This window comes from Danio rerio, chromosome 25 (assembly GCF_049306965.1).
Source record: "Danio rerio strain Tuebingen ecotype United States chromosome 25, GRCz12tu, whole genome shotgun sequence".
Taxonomy (NCBI): Eukaryota; Metazoa; Chordata; class Actinopteri; order Cypriniformes; family Danionidae; genus Danio; species Danio rerio.
Genome location: NC_133200.1, coordinates 37,826,654 through 37,848,273, shown reverse-complemented (window position 1 = coordinate 37,848,273; position 21,620 = coordinate 37,826,654). Strand labels below are relative to the sequence as shown.

The following is a 21,620-nucleotide window of genomic DNA, read 5'->3' as shown; positions in this document are numbered from 1 at the left end:
AACCAGCAGGCTGAGCACACTGTAGATAATAGCAAACGTGAAGGGGGCGGGGCACGTCAGACCCTAGAAAGGATCTGATTGGTCAGAAGATTTGAAGAGAAAACTGAAGTTTGAGGTGACGTGAAAAAAAAAATCATTAATCTATTTTGTCGGAAGTGGCAAGCTGCAAGCTTTACATGTTTATATCAGTTTTATATCTTTTAAACATGAATTTTGTCATTGTTTTGTACCACACTAGCTTATAACCATCCTTGAAGACTTACATACTGATACTAACATCTAAAAAACGTTAATTTAACATCTAAAAAACGTTTAATTTCACTGGACCTTTAAAGGGCCAGAAATCGCCTACTACTCAAGTATGTACTGCACTTGAATTAGACTTTACTACACGACTGTTTTAATAGTGTCTTCTATATAGTACGAATGGAATTCAAACGTACTACATCCACCATTAGTTAATGTCACATGACCTATTCACTCCCATTCATACATCTCACTTTGCATCATGGGATAACGTAGCGTCCATTGGATGTGCACTTCAGAATCTCACCAGAAGTAGTGTACTTCTTGCATACTGTATTTTTAAATCCTTTGAATTTGGGCACACTGCTCGGCTCGTATACGGTTTTTAACGTACTTTATAGTATGCAAGTATGTGAATTCGGATGCAGCCAAGTACTTTACTGTAGAATGGTTACTTTAAATCACTATAGTATGTTTTACGAGCTTAACAGAAGATACTCCCACAATTTGCACACAGCATCATAGGAAAAAGGTGGATAGTTTCTCTCCCCTTGTATTGTTTTGTTATAGATATATTTAGTTTTTTAGTGAATGTATCTACGAGTACCCGTCTCCAGTATAGGTGCGCTCTGCGTCCTCCTGGATGAACTCTTCGGTTTTCTCCCAGCCTTTCGCCCAGCCTCCGTTCAGCTGCGTTGTGGCCCCGTATGTTTTGGCCGGGGCCCCAAGAGCGCCTTGGGCCCCGAAAGGAGCGTGGCTCAGCGTGATGTCGCCCGTCTCCTCTGCTAACTCGTCTTCATCGATGAAGCCGCACTTCTCGTCGCTGGTCTCCTCCGGATCAGCCCATGGCTGCTTCTCGCCTGATGCAAAGATCCCGTAGAAAATCACACCGCCGTAGTGAACCAGCGACGCGATTAAGAACACGTTCTGCCACTCTTCACGAGTCTGACAGGCAAAAAAAAGAGGAGGATCAGAATGCATTTGGCTCAGAATTGGTCATTTATTATGAAAAATGCAGCGATTTCCTGAGATGCAGCCAGATATACAGAGTTAGTTCACCCACTATTAACCCACTGGTCATCCATGATGTAGGTTTCTCTCAGTAGAACATTTTGAGCTGAATCTGTGGTGGTTACAGATTTTTTTAAATTTTTTTTATTAAAAATAAACATAAACAAATGAGCCCAAATCAATAGTCTTGGCTCCTGATGACACACTTGTGAAGTCAAACAATCACTCCATGTAAGAAAATAAACATTGTTTAAAATATTATTGCCTTTAATACACAACCTGGTCAAACAGCTCTCAACAAATGTGTGAATGTAGTTTGACTATGGTCCAGCTTACATCTTGGATGACCTGTGGTTGAGTACATTAACAGGTAATTTTTGGGTGAACTATCCCTTTAAGCAGAAAAGATCTGAGATATTTTAACCATTTGATCCAAGCAAACTATAAGCACATAAACACTGAAACTCAAATGTTTGTGACAACCAATCAAAACAGATATACTTGAGGAAATAATGACAAAAAAGGTCAGAAGAAAAAATAATAAGAAGGTTAGATATTATTTACTGATCATAAAACTAAGCATACTGATTTAATGTTACCAAGACATCTTATTAAAGATATACACTGATACTAAAGTAACTGTATGTAAGCAGTTTGCTATACTGTTACAAAGAGCTTACTGATATACAATACAGACAATCAGAAGTGTTTTTGGGTGGATCACCGCACCAAACTGCTTATTTTTGCTCAGTTTGAGCCTCTGAATGAGTTGATTTTTTCTGATATGTACTTTCTATGTGAAGTTTATTTATAAACTAATTCACTAATTTAATTTAAAACCCGCAGCTGCTCCTCCTTTCTTAGATGGGTGGCACGGTGGCCCAGTGCTTAGCACTGTTGCCTGCAGCAAGAACATCACTGGTTCTAGTCCTTACCAAGCCAGCAGAGATTTCTATGCGGAGTTTACACATTCTCCCTGTGCTCACGTGGGTTTCCCCCGGGATCCCCGGTTTCCTCCCACCGTCCAAAAACATGGAGGTTAAGTTAATTGACTAATCCAAATCAGCACCATAGACATGCTCCTAGTAAGTAGATATCTCTCAGATCACTATCTGTTTATGATCTACTGCAGCAGGGGAGTTTTCCAGATCTACCTGAGCTTAAACCCCCTCTCGCCTTGCAAACAGGAGAGAACCCCAGACTCGAGGATCCTATGAGCTCAGGGCTCTCTCCCGGGACAACATGCCAAACAAGCTTCATAATCAATCAGCAGCTAAGTGTCAACTCTTGAAATCATTTATTATGAGCCATAGAGCTTGGTGTATTCAATTTAATGTTCAACAAAACTGTTTCTGATATTTTGTATTGTGTACAAACTGTTCAATTAATCTCTATTTATGTTAAACCCTTTAAGTTAATCATTTAGGTTAAGTTAACAATTTAATAATGAAAATGCATGATTTCTCACCTTATTTTTGGTCATAGCACCTACAATCAGAGGGCAGACCATACCAGAAAGTGTGCCGACCCCATTAGAAATACCCATCAGTATGCTGGCATACCGTGGCGCAATGTCCAAGTGGTTGACATTAAACCCTTAAAAAAACAGAATAAAATCAGAAACTGGGACGTATTTGTTATTTATGTTTATGCGTTCAGAATGCATGTAAATCAAAACAGACAATGTAATCCATAACAACTAATATTGCATTAATAATCTGCCGACAAAGCAGTTCCATCTGTACAAGCGGACAAAATCATAATCAATAATATAATAATAAAAATGGAGTTTAGGGGAAAAGCAAAGCTCTTTTTCATAATAAATGAATTGCACATTATAATGCAAATGTTTAATTAACATTAATTAATTAAAATTAATAGTTACACGAAAATGTGCATAATTATACTGTGTGTGAATTAGGGCTGCATGATACAGGAGCAAATAAGCAATGTACAATATTGTTACTCAGTATTGCGATGCTATTTCTTGCCATTTAACATGTCCCAAGAGAAATGCTATGTTGATGAGCTAGTTTTTTTGTAAATTATTAATTCATGTAACGATCATACAACAGATAATCAGAAGGTATATGACTCTTATTGGCCTCCTTTAGTGTTTTTCAGCTCTACGTTCACCTTTGGGCCGCTCTAGCAGAACAGCAACTACTTGGGAGGCGGGGTTCAGATAGTAAGGTCTCATCTGATTGGTCAAATTGGGATAAACAACCTATACAGTTAAAGTCAGAATTATTAGCCCCCCTGTTTATTTTTTTCAATAACCCAATTTACCCAATTTCAGTTTAACAGAGAGCAGATTTTTTAAAGCACATTTCTAAACATTTTAATTTTAATAACTCATCTCTAATAACTGATTTATTTTAGCTTTGTCATGATGACAGTAAATAATATCAGACTAGATATTCTTCAAGACACTTCAATACAGCTTAAAGTGACTTTTAAAGGCTTAACTAGGCAAGTTATTGTATAATGGATGGTTTGTTCTGGAGACTATCCAAAAAAAATTGCTTAGAGGGGCTAATAATATTATTCCTAAAATGGTTATTAAAAAATTAAAAGCTGCTTTTATTCTAGCCGAAATAAAACAAATAAGACTTTCTCCAGAAGAAAAAATATTATCAGACATACTGTGAAAATTTCCTGAATCTGTTCAACATCATTTGGGAGATAATTAAAAAAGAAAAGCAAAAACAAAGGGGGGGCGAATAATTCTGACTTTAACTGTACATGCAACACTTGCACATTAAATCATTCAATTTATGTAATTTTTAAATATTTGTTATATTTTCTGTCCTAATGTGAATGGAAACATACAAGTGATGTTAAACACTGTTTTTTTCTTACACATTTTTAAACGTGATAGTTTTAATAACTAATTTCTAATAACTTAGACTTTTTTTATCGTTGCCATGATGACACTACATAATATTTTACTAGTTCTCTTGCAAGATACTAGATCATAAGTCTCAAACTCAATTCCTGGAGGGCCGCAGCTCTGCACGTTTTGCTCAAACCCTAATTAAACACAGCTGATCCAAATAATCAAGGTGTTCAAAAGAGTCATGAACAGCTTCACTAGTTGGATCGGGTGTGTTTGATCAGGGTTGGAGCAAAACGGTGCAGAGCTGCGGCCCTCCAGGAATTGAGTGTGAGACCTATGTAGTACTTCAGCTAGTGCAATTTAAAGGTATAACTAGGTTAATTAGGCAATTTAGGTTAATTAGGCTAGTCATTGGACAATAATGGTTTGTTTTGTAGCCAATCAAAAAAGAAAATTCTTAAGGGAACTAGTAATATTATAATAATATATTCCAACACCAAACTAAAATAAGTCTTTCTCCAGAATTCAAATATTTTTTGTTATTCAAATGTCCTTTCTCTGTTAAACATCGCTAGGGAAATATAAGAAAAATAAGTTATATTTCACAGGAATAAGTTTGCTTTTCAACACTATGTGACTGCAGTACTGTAAAAAGTCCCACCTGATATAGCGAAGCCGCTAAAGCCAACAGCGAGCACCAGAAAAGAGATGGCGACACCTTTACTGTGAGAGAAGCCCACCACTAACAGCAGAGTGGCCTCCATGCCAAACCCTACAACACAACACTGTGTGGGTCAGCAAACGTCTAATAGACTGCATTTTCAGTGATGAATCAGGCACAACTCAGATCTCACCTCCACAGTTCATGATTTTCCTGACGGTGGTGGTGGTTAAGATGTTTTTGCTGCGCAGATAGTCGGCCAGTTGTCCACCGATTGGCACAATGATGGTCATGACCAGGTGAGGGAGAGCAGAGACCATACCGACCTGAATGAAGACACAGAAATCCTCAGTATAGACCAGCACAAGGAGGATTTACCACAAATATGAGCATTTACATAAGATGTAATGCACTTATCTTGTCTAAATCCAGGTCACATGACATTATAAAGTGTCCTGATATTGTGTTTGAGTCTCCGTGGATGATTTAATGCTTCTACATTGTAATTTTATCAGAATTTGTCATTTTATTATTTTGAAACATTCATTCATTTTCTTTTCGGCTTAGTCCCTTTATTAATCTGGGGTTGCCACAGCGGAAGGAGAAGCACTTTACCATCGAGACCAGCAGCCTGTAAGTACATTTAAGACTTGTTTCAGTTGTTGTGTATGGTTTGAGGACTTGTTTTCAGCTGTTTGTGTAAAGTTGTAGGACATTTAAACTTGCTTTCAGATGTGTATAATACTAGAAGCGTTTAGCCGCTGTTTCCTTGGTTACTATAAGAGCTTGTGTAGCAAACGCAGACAGTCTTGCGTCGTCCGCCGCAGTTTCGGCCCTTGTTTTGACTCTCGAGGCGTGTCCAGCTGAATTCAATCAGCTAGTGCTTTGGGGTTATATAAGCAACTAGTTTCACCGCGGCAGCCTCGTGTAAAGACCGCCTCGTGTGAAGACCGACGAGTGTAAGGACCATCGAATCTACCTTTCCCATCGACACTACCTTCGCCATCGACTCTACCTTCGCCATCGACTCTACCTGCGCCATGGACTCTACCTTCGCCATCGACTCTACCTGCGCCATGGACTCTACCTGCGCGACTCCACCGAGCAAAGACACCGACAAAGTACTTTAGTAGTAGTACTTTACTTTCTTGTTTTACTTTATCTCTACACTTATTTTTTGTTGTCAGTGCACTTTTATTATGTGTTTTCTAATTCCTGTTGTTACTAACACTCGCGAAACACGGGAGGTACGCTGCAGGCGTAATCCTCACAACCTTCGTTCAATACATGTATCTGCTATTTCACAACTCTCTCTCTTTGTGGGCCTTTGGAATTGTCAATCAGCTGTTAACAAGGCAGATTTTATTACCTCCATAGCTACATATTCTGACTATAATCTCATGGCTCTAACCGAGACCTGGTTGAGGCCGGAGGACACTGCTACACATGCTACTCTTTCTGCTAATTTCTCTTTTTCCCACACTCCTCGTCAGACAGGGAGAGGGGGTGGGACTGGACTACTAATTTCCAAAGAATGGAAATTTACTCTGATACCGTCCCTGCCAACAATCAGCTCCTTTGAATTCCATGCAGTCACCATTATCCACCCCTTCTACATAAATGTGGTTGTCATCTACCAGGTAAATTAGGTCACTTCTTAGATGAACTGGATGTTCTTCTCTCATCTTTTTCTAATTTTGACACTCCCTTGTTGGTGCTAGGTGACTTCAACATTTACGTTGAGAAACCGCAAGCTGATGACTTTCAGACTCTGCTTGCCTCTTTTGACCAGCCCGTCTGGCAGCAACAACCATGCCACTTTCAAAGTCACTTATATCCTCCTTCTTCCACATTCTGATGCTCGCTTTAAACTGCAGCAGATCCTCTTGACCAATGTCTGCACGCCTAAATGCATTGAGTTGCTGCCATTTAAAACATATTTATATATATATAAACAAATAATTTATACGATACAGTTGTGCAAATATTTCTACAGACAAATATACAAAGTACGCACAAATATTTTCAGTAAATACTAACTTTTATTATGATATAAACTTTTATTTTATACGGAATTAATCACAATGAATCAATTGACAGCACTAATATAAATGATTAAAGTCAATTATCTGTGATATACTGTATATATACATTTATTTGTTTTCTAAAAGTAAAAGGTGGTTCACAAATATGTCAAAAACTAAAATCCTAATCAAACCCTGACTAATAAACCCCTAAAACCGCTCCCAAGTGCAATGCAGCGCCAATGAAGCTGTTCAGACCGAGCGAATGCTTCAATTACAGCTGTCAGACTTGCAGGATTTATATCACTCTCTCAGCTCAGGAGCCAAAGATCAATAACAACGTCAGCTTTTATTTATGTACGCCGCTGCGAGCACACATTTCTGAATGGCCAACATCTCAAACACAATCCAATACGGGCGACTCAATACATGAATGAGGGCAGACGCAGATAGTACAACAGACTAATGAGACAAACCGAGGCCCGACAAGAAAGGATCGCGCATGAAACCAATCCGTACAGCGAATGATTCGAGCAGTCAAATGTAGAGTTGATTAATGCACGGAGCTCGTTCTCTCACCTTACTGATCTCGAAGCCAAACACTTCCTCGAAGTACGCCGGCTGACTGATGAGAAGCAGGTAGAAGGTCCAGCTCCTGCAGAAATTGGCCACGATGATTGCATAGACCGGCATAGAGGTGAAGAACTTCCTCCAGGGTGTCTTGTATTTCTGTTGGGAAAAAAAATAAAGGTGTAAGTTCAAGGAATTAGAGCATTACGTCCCACATAGCACAATTTATTTGGCCCACACAATCAGCTTTTGCTTGGCCCGCATGCCGCAATGAATTTTGGTATATGAATGAACTAAGGGTGCTTTCACACCTACACTTTTGGTTCGGAACGTGTCTCGTTTGCCCAGTTAGCGCGGTTCGTTTGGCATATGTGAACAGGGTAATCGCGCTCTGTTCCGCGCCAAAGTAATCGCTCCGAGATCGCTTGAATGAGGTGGTCTCGGCTCGATTGAAACGAACCCTGGAGCGGTTCGATTGCAGTGAGAAAGCGATCCGATCCGAGCGCGGTTATATCACTGTGTTTTATGGATATGTAATAGGCTTACGGCTATATGAAGAGAGAATTATGAGTAGGGCGGGAAGTTTCGCGAGTCTCCGTATGACTGCAAACGAGTGATGATCTCCCGGTAATCTCGCGTCTCCCTCCCGGTCCTCAAATAGGCATCGTCGCGCACCCCACTCACCCCTCCCCACCGCGTCTCTCCTCAGACACATCGCGCGCGCACCCTGTCAATCACCACCAAACCACCACCTCTCCTGACAGCTGAGCGGGACGCTGCAAAATAAACCCTGACACTCTGACCAATGTAAGGAGAGTTTACTCGCACGTGACTTGCTTTAGCTCTTTTGGTCCGATTAGAAAGTCTGCAGTGTGAAAGCGAACCGCTCCAAGAGCAAAGAGCAACAATGTAACAATTGTAATCTCTGTTTCGGAACAACTGAATCCATTCACAGGTGTGAAAGCACCCTAAGTCTGGCTTTCATTCAAGGGCCTAGTCGCAGTCAAGTTAATAACCCATAACTCTGCCTGAACTGGACCAGCTATGGCCCATGTTTGGCCATTGTCTGGAAGCCATATTTGGTGTGTCATGACTGCAAATTGATAAACCCATGAAGCATTGCTCTTTAGGCACGTTAATAATGGGAATGGTTAGTAATAGTTGATAATATGGTTTGTAAAATAATAATTTGGTTAAGAAAATATGTGTAATGTATGTTAAATTCAGTTATCTTGCAACATACAGGAAACATTAGATTAATAAATCTTAATTGTTTCCTGGATTAAAGTGAAGGCATAAACAGGAAGACAGAAATGACAAAATATTTCTTTACTCAACAAAACTATTTCAACGTTTTTAAATATGGGTCAAGATAGGCCAAACATACGTGGCCCACATATCAATTTTTTAACATCTGGGCCAAATACTACAAGGGATGGGCAATACCACAAATATTTAATGCGATACAATACCGATATATATCGATATATAAATAAGTATCGATACCACTTATTATTTAAAATGTTAATGTCATTTTTCAAAATAATGCTAACAAAAAAAATTATTACATATAAATATATACATATATATCGTAGTATAATAATTTTGTATTTAATATTTTGTATTATTAATAATATTAATACAATACAATAATATTAATAATAATATTGTGTAATTGTTATACTATAAATTATAATACTATACGACTATTTGCTGTGTCTACTATGTTTATATATAACATAGTGTGTTTGTGTGTAGGTGTGTGTGTGTTCTTTTTAATGTAAACTTTATAAATGCTTTGGCAAAACATGTTTAACATTTGTCATGCCAATAAAGCAATTATTGAGGTTTGCCTCTTTTTAAACTCCTATAATGTCTTTTGTCATATGGAGGGAGACTTGACCTGGATTTCCTTTTAGTTGTTTTTTTTGTGGGCGTTCCACACAGTTCAGTTGCGCAATTCTGATTGGGCAGAACGAAAGTGTGCGCACGCAATAGGCTAGTAAGACACACACAGACACCCTGCACGCATTTGCTCTGAGCGGGAGAAATTAAATAGTACATATGTCATATTGCAGCCTCTTGCAATTAGCTAATCGCAACGTTTCAAATCGCGATTGTGATTCAATTTTGATTAATCACACAGCCTTACTATATAATATCCTGACTTTTCCTAAATGTGTGTATATTTCATACTAATACTGTTTTTATTTGCATTTCAGTGTCCACTACTCATTTCATGGCCTTTAAATATGTATGTCTCTGTTGCCTAGCAACTTCCTGCTAAGCGAAACATAATAAAACATAACAAATAATAACTTTACTTTATCTTTCAACACAACATATTCAGTGTGACAAAGTGAGTATCTATAGTATCTTTATCTACTATCTTTGTATTAACAAAAATATTGTATTTTTAGGGTATTATATATTGTATTTTTATGACTTCATAGAAATTGACTACAGACTTGTTAAACTTAATTCTATAATCTCAGAAGAAGCTTTGAATGTACATTTTTTGTAGAATAATGCAAAATATAATGATGTATTGATAAGAACACAGAACTTTGAGAATTGAACCAAGATCTATGCATAAACAGACTAAATAATGAACTAAACAAGACACAGGTGAACACAATAGGCAACAAAGAGAACAGATTAACAACAACTAAAGAGAGAATGCAAACTTTAAATCCATGATTTATTCCAACATATTCATTCATTCTTTTTGGCTTAATCCCTTTATTCATCAGAAGTCACCACAGTGGAATGAACCACCAACTATTCCAGCATATGTTTTACACAGCGGACGACCTTCCAGCCTATATTAAATTCCCCTATAGTGCATGTGTTTGGACTGTGGGGGAAACCGGAGCACCCTGAGGTAATCCATGCCAACAAGGGGAGAATATGCAAACTCTACACAGAAACGCCAACTAACCCAGCTGGGGCTAGAACCAGCAACCTTCTTACGGTGAGGCCACAGTGCTAACCACAGAGCCACCGTGACACCCCAATTCCAATATAATAACAACAAAATAATCTGTGACAAAGGGATTTTCAGACGTACCTCCATGGCCCCCAGAAGTTTGGCACTTTCTCCAATACTCTCCTCGATGTAAGTCCTCTCTTCATCTGTTATGGTGGGATGATCCGCCGGGCTCTCGTATGAAACCAGAATCCAAAACATGTACCAGACGATCCCAAAACTCCCTGAAGCCCAAATAGAGAGAAAATCGTGGGAAAGTGCACGCAAAAGCAAGCATTACAGAAGATTACAGTCAAGATTATGCACCTACCATAAATGTAGAAGACGGAAGACCAGCCTGAGTACTGCACTAATATTCCAGCCAGCGGCATCGCCACCACAGCGCCAGCGTATGAGCCTGAAACACAGTGTATTACCAACGTTATATGTTTGAGTTTTCAGCGTTGAGTGAGCTATTTTGAAATGCAAATTGTATTTACCACAAAAAGAGGTGGTTGCTAAACGACTTCTCTCAAGTGGTGGAGCCCACTTGCTCCAAATCCCATGGCATGCTGGGTATGTCACACCCTGGACACAGAAACACAGGAGAACATCACATTTACTTTACCTTTGCCATCAAACAAATCTTTAGACTAACCTGAGAATTAGAAGTGTTAGTTAACTTCATTTCTCATGAAGCTAGTTGTAAATTTTTTGACCCTCTATGGCAGGGGTGTCCAAACTTGGTCCTGAAGGGCTGGTTTGCCTGCAAAGTTTAGTTCCAAACCCAATCAGACACACCTGGGCTAGCTAATCAAGCTCTTACTAGGCTTTCTAGAAACATCCTTGCAGGTGTGTTGAGGCAAGCTGGAGCTAAAATCCGCAGGACACCAGGCCCTCTAGGACCGGGTTTGGACACCCCTGCTCTATGGTGTAGTGGAAAGTGAAACAAAATAAAACAAAACAAAACAAAACAAAACAAAATTTAAATTAATTTAAATTTAATAAAAAAATGAAATAAAAAAAAATGAAGTAATAAAATTAATAAAAATAATAAATAAAATTAAAAAAGAAAAGTAATTAAATTTAATTAAAAATTTTTATTAAATTCAAAATAAATCAAAATTAAATTAAATAAATTAAACAAAAAATTAAGTAATAATAAAAAAAATTAATTAAATTAAAATAAAATACTGAAATTCACATCCATGTATCTCTGAGACGTCTTCTTCCAAATAAATATAAAATTTGTTTATCTATTTTAATATATTTTGTTAATTTATTTATACTTATTTTTTATATTTAATATTTTTATACATTTTTATATATTTTAATTTAAATTTCTCATGAAGCTGCTTGTAAAAATGTGACCGTCTGTGGAGTAGAGGAATGTACAATAAAATAAAATATTAAAACATAAAAAATAAAGTAAAAAATTAATTTAATTTAATTAAAAATAAAACAATTATAATAATAGTATAATTTTAAGTGTTTTGAAAATAGTTTATAGCTTTAATATATAATAATACATTTTAATATATAATATATTATCAATATAATTTATAGCTTTACAAAATACACATTTACATTTATTTTTATTGTAATGTGTGAAATCAAATCAAAATCACTTATTGCCATAAAATCACACCCAAAATTCAAACATAACATGAAGACAATCAAAATATTACATAAAAAAGCACCTTTGCTATATGAAATACTATTTATTTGCTATTGTAAATGTTTACACTTTAAAAACAATCCTTCAAACCAGGTTTTACGCATTTATCAGCAAGGAGTCCTTTGTAATGCTAAATTTAATAGCATTTAGTTTGATAGTCCACTTCATAATTCACTTATTCTTTGAATAATTGTTTTAGATTATTATATTAATTCATTATTATATCAATTTATTTATATTAAGTCAGAATAAGCATGTTAATTTATTTTTCATAAATATAAGTCACACCTAACTAAATGATCGAATATTATATCACCCATATTTTGGCATTTTATTTTCAATATTTATTTGAAACACTGATGTGGACGTTAAACTTGATTTCAATATGCTTTCAATGGATATAAAACCACGTATTAAAGTAGACACCAAAATCTGACGCCTCTTGTCAATACACGAATAACATTATCATTTGTCATTCTCTAGAACAAAACTGCTTAACGTCATCAAAAACACGCAAGTCTAACCTTTAAGAGATGAACCCTAGCATTCACCTGATCCTCAAACAAGGATTAATGAACCGTGCAGACTTACGCAAACGCAAGCAGATCAGACCCGATTCACCACAAACACAATAACGCTGCTCATTAAATCTCCATTAGTGGCTAATCGTCACACAATCAGTCACAAATTGCTGCAGCAAATGAGAGTACATCTACAGAGCTAATGTCAACACACAACACGAGCTATACTGCGGTCACAGGCAAACCTCAGATGGCTCTGATTTCAAGTCAACAATCATCTATTACTGAACAACAGTGCAGAATAACAGATGAACAAAAACCAGCAGCTGCGTGTGGATACTGTCAGTGTTCATCTTTTCAGCTTTTTGTTTGAATAATGTCACGAGCCGGTCGCGTTTATTTTTCAGGCTCTGTTTATTCTCTTCTATAGAGTCTGAGCTTTTAGTGTGTCTTCAGGGCGATGATGTACTTTTGCGTGCTTTACATATTGAATAATTCAGGTTTAATGTTCACCAAGGACACCTTTACTTTGTACATTGTAGAGTAATTCATTCATCCTCTTTTCAGCTTAGTCGCCACTGTGGAATGAACCACCAACTTATTGCATTTGTTTTATGCAGCGGATGCCCTTCCAGCTGCAACCCATCAATGGGAAACACCCATACACACTCATTCACACACATACACTATGGACAATTTAGCTTACCCAACTCCCCTAACACGGGGAGAACATGCAAACTCCTTACAGAAATGCCAACTAACCCAGCCGAGGCTCGAACCAGTGACCTTCTTGCTGCGAGGTGATCGTGCTACTCACTGCGCCACAAATTGATCAAATAGTTCTTTTTTTTTTATTAAATTACAATGAAACTGTGATTAAGTTAAATGTGTACATTGTTAATATGACAAGCTTTCAATGAAATCTGTCATAGAGGACAGCTGAAACAGCATGTTGCATCTGTCCCAACTCTGTACATTAAACTGTCTGTGCTAGGGAGATGCAATAGCTTTAACACTTGATAGCTATTCCAATTTAAAGCTGAGAAAACAGTGATTTAAATTGCGCGAATGAATAATCTGAAAAAAACAGATTAGACCAGTGGTTCTCAAACTGTGGTACGTGTACCACTAATGGTATGCGGGCTGCCTTCTAGTGGTACGCAGAGTAATCCAATATGTCATATGTACATGCAACAGATATTTTACAAAATATCAAAAATGGCTGATATATGAATATGATGACATATAGACTATACTTATGAGGTCCGAGCAGCATTTCCAGGCTTTGATGAATAGGATACTATAGGTTAACACTTTACATTTAAGTACAGGAGATTTTTATTTTATTTTTTAGGATCAGTAGCGTACCATTTTTAATAAACTTTTGAAAGCATATTTTAATTTAATCGTTGACATTTTATTTATTTATTTTTTTTACATATAAGCAGTAGTGTTCACGTTCAAACTATTTAAAATGTTTAAAGTGGCCTATAATAATAAATAATATTAATAATAGTAATTAATCTGCCAGGTTTTTAAACTGTGCAGAGCTGTAGCTGCTTAATTAGGCCTACTACACTACTGTATATCAATACTAGTCATTATGGTGGTACTTAAAGGGACAAATTTTGGAACTTGATAAAAAAAAGTTTGAGAACCACTAGATTAGACTGTATGACATTTTTTCTGAACATAAATTTTTCTTTTTTTGCCTAAAATTAGCTTCATACTGAAGGAATGGTCTCATATGGCTAATTTCTGTCAGACTGAAGGACCAGCTTAAACCACCCTAGGATGGTTGGCTGGTTTTAGCTGGTCAACCAGCCTGGTTTTAGACGGGTTTTGGCCATTTATAGACTGGTCTTAGCTGGTCAGGCTGGGAGATGACCAGCTAAAACTAGCTTGACCAGCCAAGCCAGGCTGGGAGCCCAGCCAAAACCAGATATGTCCAGCTTAAGTTGGTTTTAACTGGTCATTTTCCAGCCTGACCAGCTAAAACCAGGCTGGAAATCCGCCTGGAAATGGCCAAAACCCCTCTAAAACCAGACTGGTCTACCAGCTAAAACCAGACAACTATTCTAGGCTGGTTTAAGCTGGATTTTTCAGCAGGGTAGGTAGCATGAATATCATCACCTTTTCTCATATCATACCTGAATGAAGGAATCTTGTTGCAACTGCCCCATGTTGCAACCGTCCCTTTCCCCTAATTAGTTGACGTAAAAGATAACACTTCTTAAAATATTTCAAGTTCTCTATTTTGGTGAATCATAACAGAAGTTTGTGTTGTTGTTTTAAGAACTAAACGTGGATAAAGACGAGTATAGACGACGTGAAATAAATCCCCGCAGGTGCTGAGGATATATGAGGTATCATAAAGTGAAATTATGGCTTTGTGCAAGAAACTGAATACTGTTTACATTCTCTGTAATTCATATTCACTGTCAAGCGCGCACTTTCGCAGGGCGCATGCGCGTTAGCACAACTAAACAGATGACCGCGCAACAATAATGGCGCCATTTCAGTTTCACCACAGTGCGTAGAGAGTTAATTATGTAAGAATAATGATCGTTTTTTTGAGCAGACTGATATTTTCACTTCAAAAGACCACAATATATCCAGGAGGGTTTATTTTGTGATGTCTGTTTCCGCATTTAGTGACTTTCTGTTTGTTCATCGGCTAAAACGAGCCACTCCGAATTTGAAATGGTCCCTCGATAAGTACATCAACGTTAAATTGTCATTTTTGGGGTGGGTTATACATTTAATACACATTTAAAAACAGTCTTACTTCGACGAGGCCCTGCAGGATCCTCACGAACATCACACAGCCGTAGTGCACACGCGCAGCAGAGGGGATGAACATGTTGAGGGTTGATGTGAGCAGGATCGCAGCACCAAACACCCTGCAGATCAAAGCGGGCAGATTATTTTTAATTGTTCAAAATATGGATTGGCCTCCAGTCAAGCTGCATCAAATATGCAAGAACCCACTGTGAAAGTAGCCTAAATCTGTAAAAGCAAGAACATGAGCAGCAAATAAATTCCTTTTAGATGGGTTGGCATTGATGGTTCAGTAGGAATAGCAAAACATCGAAAAATATGTTATATTATACATTATTACATTAAAAAAGCGTCGTATTTGCTGGAGAATGTATTATTTTAAGAACTGAAAAGGTAAAAGCTTAAAGCAACCCCCCATTTTAAAACGTTTATTAATGTGTGTGTGTGTCTCTGTGTGTGTGTGTGCAGTAAATAAGATTTATAGATTTCAGACAGTTATACCCGAAGGCTGGTGTCTAGTAGCTAGTAATAGGCAGGAAACCACATATTTTATTAAGTATGTGTGAGATCTTATTTACATAACCATTTGTTTCAGTGTGTGAAATCAAAATCATGCAAGTAAAAATATTAAAATTCTCAAAGCCAAGGAAAAATGACTCATGAAACCTACATTTAAAACAGATGTTAGTGGTAGATTTGGCTACAAGATTCAAAGTCAGCATTAAACCATAATTTAGTAGTGTTTTTTTTCCCCTGTAGCAACTTTTATTTAAATGAACCAACAATAACACATGTGGGCGGGGCTTGATTTTGTTTATTGGGGGTTGATTGGATTTTGTGTATTGCTATTGGTGGATTTCATGTGAGTGACAGGTCGATTCCGCCCTCGCGCCAATAAACGCAAGAGAAGAGATATTAAAATGGAGACGCCCTCTCTAAAAAAATGTTGGGTTGTAATCAAACGTTGCGTCAAGTATGACTTTTTAAAACCCAGCTGTTGGGTTTGTACATATTTCCCCTATTGATTTAATACAACCCAGCATTTATAGTGTTTGATTAAAATTTTTAAAAGTATGTATTTTAGCCTATAATATGCTCAGTGACAAATAATTATCAATAAACATGCAATCATTCATTAAATATGATATCTTCCCATTTTTCTAATATGTACCAAATTATTAGAAGTAGCCTATTCTTTCTTAAAGACTTTTATTCAGCAAGCTTGAATTGTATTAAAATCAATATTAGATTATTATTATTATGACTAATTCGGTTTATCCACCTACCTGGTTTCTAAAAATATAAATCTATTTCAGTCAAAGGGCGTTTTTTGTTGAATCAGTTCGTGCCTCAATAGAAAAAAAAAATGTGAGAAACACACAGAGACACGTGAATGTGTCTGCTGGTTAATGAGGTCTCCAGAGGAAATGTCTGCTCTTCAGTATTCAGGATTCATGGCAACCAAATAAAGACACGACCTGGCCTTTAAAACGGTTTTTAAAATGTTGCCTAATATTAAAAACAGATAGCATGTATTTCTTTAGGTAAACATATATATAAAATGGTAATATTTAAGATGAATTACCTGTTGGCAGCCAGTCGTGACGAAATATATCCTCCTGGGATTTGTGTTACTATGTAGCCCCAAAAAAACGAGCCGTGGATCATCCCCACCGTCTCCGGATCCCAGTTAAACTTCGCTTTCTTGGGGGGAAATAGGAGACAATTAATAAATCCTTAAACATATGCAACTCTTTAATAATTATATAATAATTTAATATATATAATCTATAATATATATATATATATATATATATATATATATATATATATATATATATATATATATATATATATATATATATATATATATCTCAGTAAGAAATTAATATTTTTTCCTCACTTTATACCCGTCAGATTGTCATATCGGAGTTTGTCTGCGCATGCGCACACCAGTATTGCGTTATGTTTGTCAAGTTAAACAAGAACAAAAAGCACACATACACATATGTGTTTTTTTTTTACTAATGGCGCATGGATTTATAAGACACAAAGACTTTGAGGTGGTTTTCTTCTGTTGAAAAGGCTCCAAAACAAGAAAGATGCGGTATAGCCATTGACTTCCATAGCAGAAAAATAAATACTAATGGCCACCCGTTTCCAACATTCATAATTATATATATATATATATATATATATATATATATATATATATATATATATAATAGTATAATAATTATATATATATAATAGTGTTTAACAGAAGAAAGAAACCACATAAAACAAGTGGGAGAACATTTTTTCAACATATTTACATTTTTGGGTCATTTGTGCTTCTAAATCATAGTATTTTGTATTTTATAGTGGTTGTACAATCTAACGAGGTATTTTTGCGCTTTAATTGTATATTTTTAAATTGTTTATGGACACTAAAAATGCTGCGTTATCTCAACCCAAAGTTGGGTAAAATATGGACAAACCCAATGTTAGTTTATTATAATTTTTTAACATGAATGACACATTTTAACCCAATGGGGCTGTCCACACCTAAAAATTATATTAATTGGATTAAATTTTTGTTACGGTTAATTGCAAACAATTTAAAGGGGCTTAATTTAAACAAACAAATTAAATAGTAACGTTCAACTTAATTTGCTTGCTTAAATTCAGCGCATATAAATTGTTTGCAGCCACTTAACTTAAAAGTACATTCAATGAATATTTCTTTCAGTGTACATTTGACGTTATTTTACGTGATGGGCAAATTGACAGGGGGCGTGGTGTAGCGGGGCGGGTTCTGTGAGAGGATGCTGCAGGTTAACATCATCATCACCATCACTCTCTCTTCCTCACCTCTTTGATGATGATCTTGCCACCCTTGTGGATGGTGCTGTTATTGACCATGTCGACGATCGCGACTCCGAGGTTGCAGCGGATCCCGAACGATATGCAGAATCCGAGGCCGCTCATGATGGCGATGATGTAGCGGCGCGGGAGCCCGAAGCACGTGCAGTCCACCAGAGGCGCTTTCTTCTCCGGCATGTGCATGGGCCGCCCGTCCTCCGTCAGCTCGATCACCTCGCCCGTCTTCTGCTTCCTCTCCATCACCCTGCGCGGACACACCACAGCTCACTTGCGTTTATTCGTTTATTTAGAGCGCTTTTACAATGTTGGTTTATACGGGTGGACATTTAAGGATGTAATAGCTATATTTCCCTGAGATGGGTTGCGGTTGGAAGGACATCCGCTGCGTAAAACATATGCTGGATAAGTTGGCGGCTCATTCCGCTGTGGCAACCCCGGATTAAATAAGGGACTAAACCGAAAATAAAGGGAATAAATGGATGAACGAATGAATGAATGAATGAATAAATAGATAGATGGATATTAAACTGTCTTAAAATTAAATGCAATCGAGCAGAGGGTCAATTTTAGTGCCATTGACTGGCTGCTAAATTTGTTAAATGAACACAGTTTCTTAGTGTAATAATCTTATAAAGAACATTTGTGGAATGTTAAGGTTTGATTGAATTTTAAAAATGCTGGGTTGTTGCAACCAAAGTTGGGTCAACTATGGACAAGCTCAACTGTTGGGTTCAAGTGGGAAATTTAAATTGAATTAAAATTAAATTTATTTGAGAAATAAACGTGCATATATGACTCAACGCTGGGTTACAACAACCCAGCATTTTTAGTGTGTATTGTAATGTTCCACATCGAATTTTCAAGGCCAGTAAAGAACATTTATTCTTGAACGTGTAGAACAATAGAATGTTGTACACACACACACACACACACACACACACACACACACACACACACACACACACTATAGAAAATCGTGCAATTTAACAAAAATCCAAGATAAAAACATGCTCTATTCTTTTTTATTTGGAATAATATAAAATATAATCTATTTTCAAGCGAAATCTTTTTGACTAAAACAACAGATTTTTCCTGTGTGTGAAAATGAGCTGTTTATTGTATTTGAATAAATAAATAAATTATTAAACATTCAGCAAACAAACAGGACAGATGGAGTGGAGTTGAATATCTAATCTGTCTGAGCACGACTTGGCAAACTGAGTTATTTTCACCGCATTGCAGCATTTTTTTATCCCATACATCTTCACCAAAATACATACCTATAGCTTAAAAATGCAGACGTGACCATATTTTAGTGTGGAGCACGTTATATATGATTTATTCGTTGATGACACATTTTTTTCCCGCCTGCTTTAACAGTTTAATAAACGCAATACATGCTAAATAAATTGAATAATGTTGCACAAAACGAAATAGCATATATATACATAAATACATTTATATGTATATCGATTTTGAGTTTTTTTGTTTTATAAATAATTTATTAAGCTTCTGAATCGTTTCATAATCTTCAACAATTTATAAAGTACCGAATTTTCTTGTATAATTAGGAGGATTTTGATGGAGTAAAAAATAAAACATCTGAAATAACTGTGAGCCATCAGCACAGGTTTTCATCGGTAAAATTAAACACAATGCGGTTTTTTATTATCACCAGAGCTGTGATTAATATTATTAATTTTATTTATAGAGGCATACATTCGCAGCTCGTCGTGTCACGATTTTCTCGTCATGAATTATTAATAATTCCGTACCGCTGTGGGCAGAGGAGCGATCCTCCGAGGAATTCTTTCATCTCCAGATCTTTACACGATCACATCACGATCTTTAACACATCCAGTCGTTCAGTTTAATTTTTTGGACAACGAAAAATATCTAAAGGATCATGCAGCACCTTCAGATGATGAATTATTAACCTATTGATAATCTGTCAGGTAGACATCCTTTAAAGGGATAAAACAATTGAAAGATATTTAGTAAATGTGAAAATTGACTTTAAGATAATAATAGTAATATTTTTTTATATGTGAAGGGTATACCTGTGCATGTGTCCGAGGGTTTTCCCGGCCAGATTCTTCATTTTCTCCTTGCCGGGTGCCAAAACTCGCTCCTTCACTGTATCCATCGCCAGAGATAATAATCCACTCGATATTAATAAGAAATATTTTAACTTGAATCAGCTGTGAGGTGTTTCAGCATATTCCTTGAGTGTGCAATCCTGAGCAGTAGGCTATTTCTCGACCTGGTATATATATTTTTTGCGTATATACTCCTTACAGGCGACCTATAAAACACTCAATCAATCGAAATCTCACTGGAATGTCCTCTGAAACTCCCTTTCCGACGACTTCTGTGATTCCTCGCTTATCCATTTTCTCCACATATTTATTATAGAGAATATTCCATCACCATAGAAAAGGGCTGAAACTGAAAAAAATGAGAAAGAAATGGCAAGAAGACGATGCGTGGAGCGCAGGAGGTGCGGGAGCGCGTTCAGGACCGCGGACAGGGAGCGCGCGCGTCCGTCCAGCTGTTCACGCGCTCCACACCTGCGCGCTCCCTCATTCACTCATCAGCTGATAAAGAGAGGAGTATATAATATTGACACGCGGTAGTTAACAAAGGATCCATATTTACGACTCACTGAAGTGAGGGCATTAGTGGTTTTGTCAGGTAGGCTTTCAATTTTGAGTCATCAGTTTTATTTGGATTGTTGCCTCACAGATTTTAGCTATTTGGACTTATTTTTATACCTTCACGAGAGAATATATGAAATAATTGTGCATTAATAGACTGATTTTGTGAAATAGGCGAGGGTTTAAAGTATTCTTGTGATTTTTTTTTCTGTGAATTATAATGACCACACGCGGGCGCTAAAGGACAGATATGCTAGCAGCGTATCATTTCAACTCTTCATAATTATTAATGCTAATTAAATTAATAATCTAATAATAATTACTAGTAACATGAATTTTGATTCGTACAATGAAAAAAAAGATAGGCTACTTGTGAATATTAACAAAGACGTTTATTGACTAATATAATCTAATATAAATAAAAACTAATATAAAGTTCAGTTCATGTCCTAAATTTTGATTGTTATTTAAATGTTAATCGAAAAGCTTATCACAATGACAGATGTTCAGAATTAAAACAAGTCATAATAATGTAGTAGGTCGTTATATATATATATATATATATATATATATATATATATATATATATATATATATATATATATATATATATATATATATATATATATATATATATATATATATATATATGCTGTATCTGTTCGGTATTTATTAGTTATCAACAGGTATTCTCTTAAAGACTTTTTTGAATTTGTGGCATTTTAATAACTAGCCTAATATGAAGGCTACGGGACGAGATACAGAAGGGTATTTAGCAATTTGGACATTTTGGACATTC

General features: G+C 36.4%; 1 protein-coding gene across 1 annotated transcript; it reads right to left on the bottom strand.

The window, feature by feature from the left end:
- Positions 1–303: 303 nt before the first annotated feature.
- Positions 304–20,614, bottom strand: slc17a6a (solute carrier family 17 member 6a). The gene is given in 12 exon segments (NM_001009982.1): positions 304–1,191; positions 2,726–2,853; positions 4,758–4,868; positions 4,951–5,083; positions 7,361–7,510; positions 10,422–10,564; positions 10,651–10,737; positions 10,820–10,907; positions 15,307–15,421; positions 16,885–17,003; positions 18,153–18,408; positions 20,225–20,614. Coding segments are annotated over 12 exon segments (1,764 nt in total). The 5' UTR covers positions 20,311–20,614; the 3' UTR covers positions 304–843.
- Positions 20,615–21,620: the final 1,006 nt, after the last annotated feature.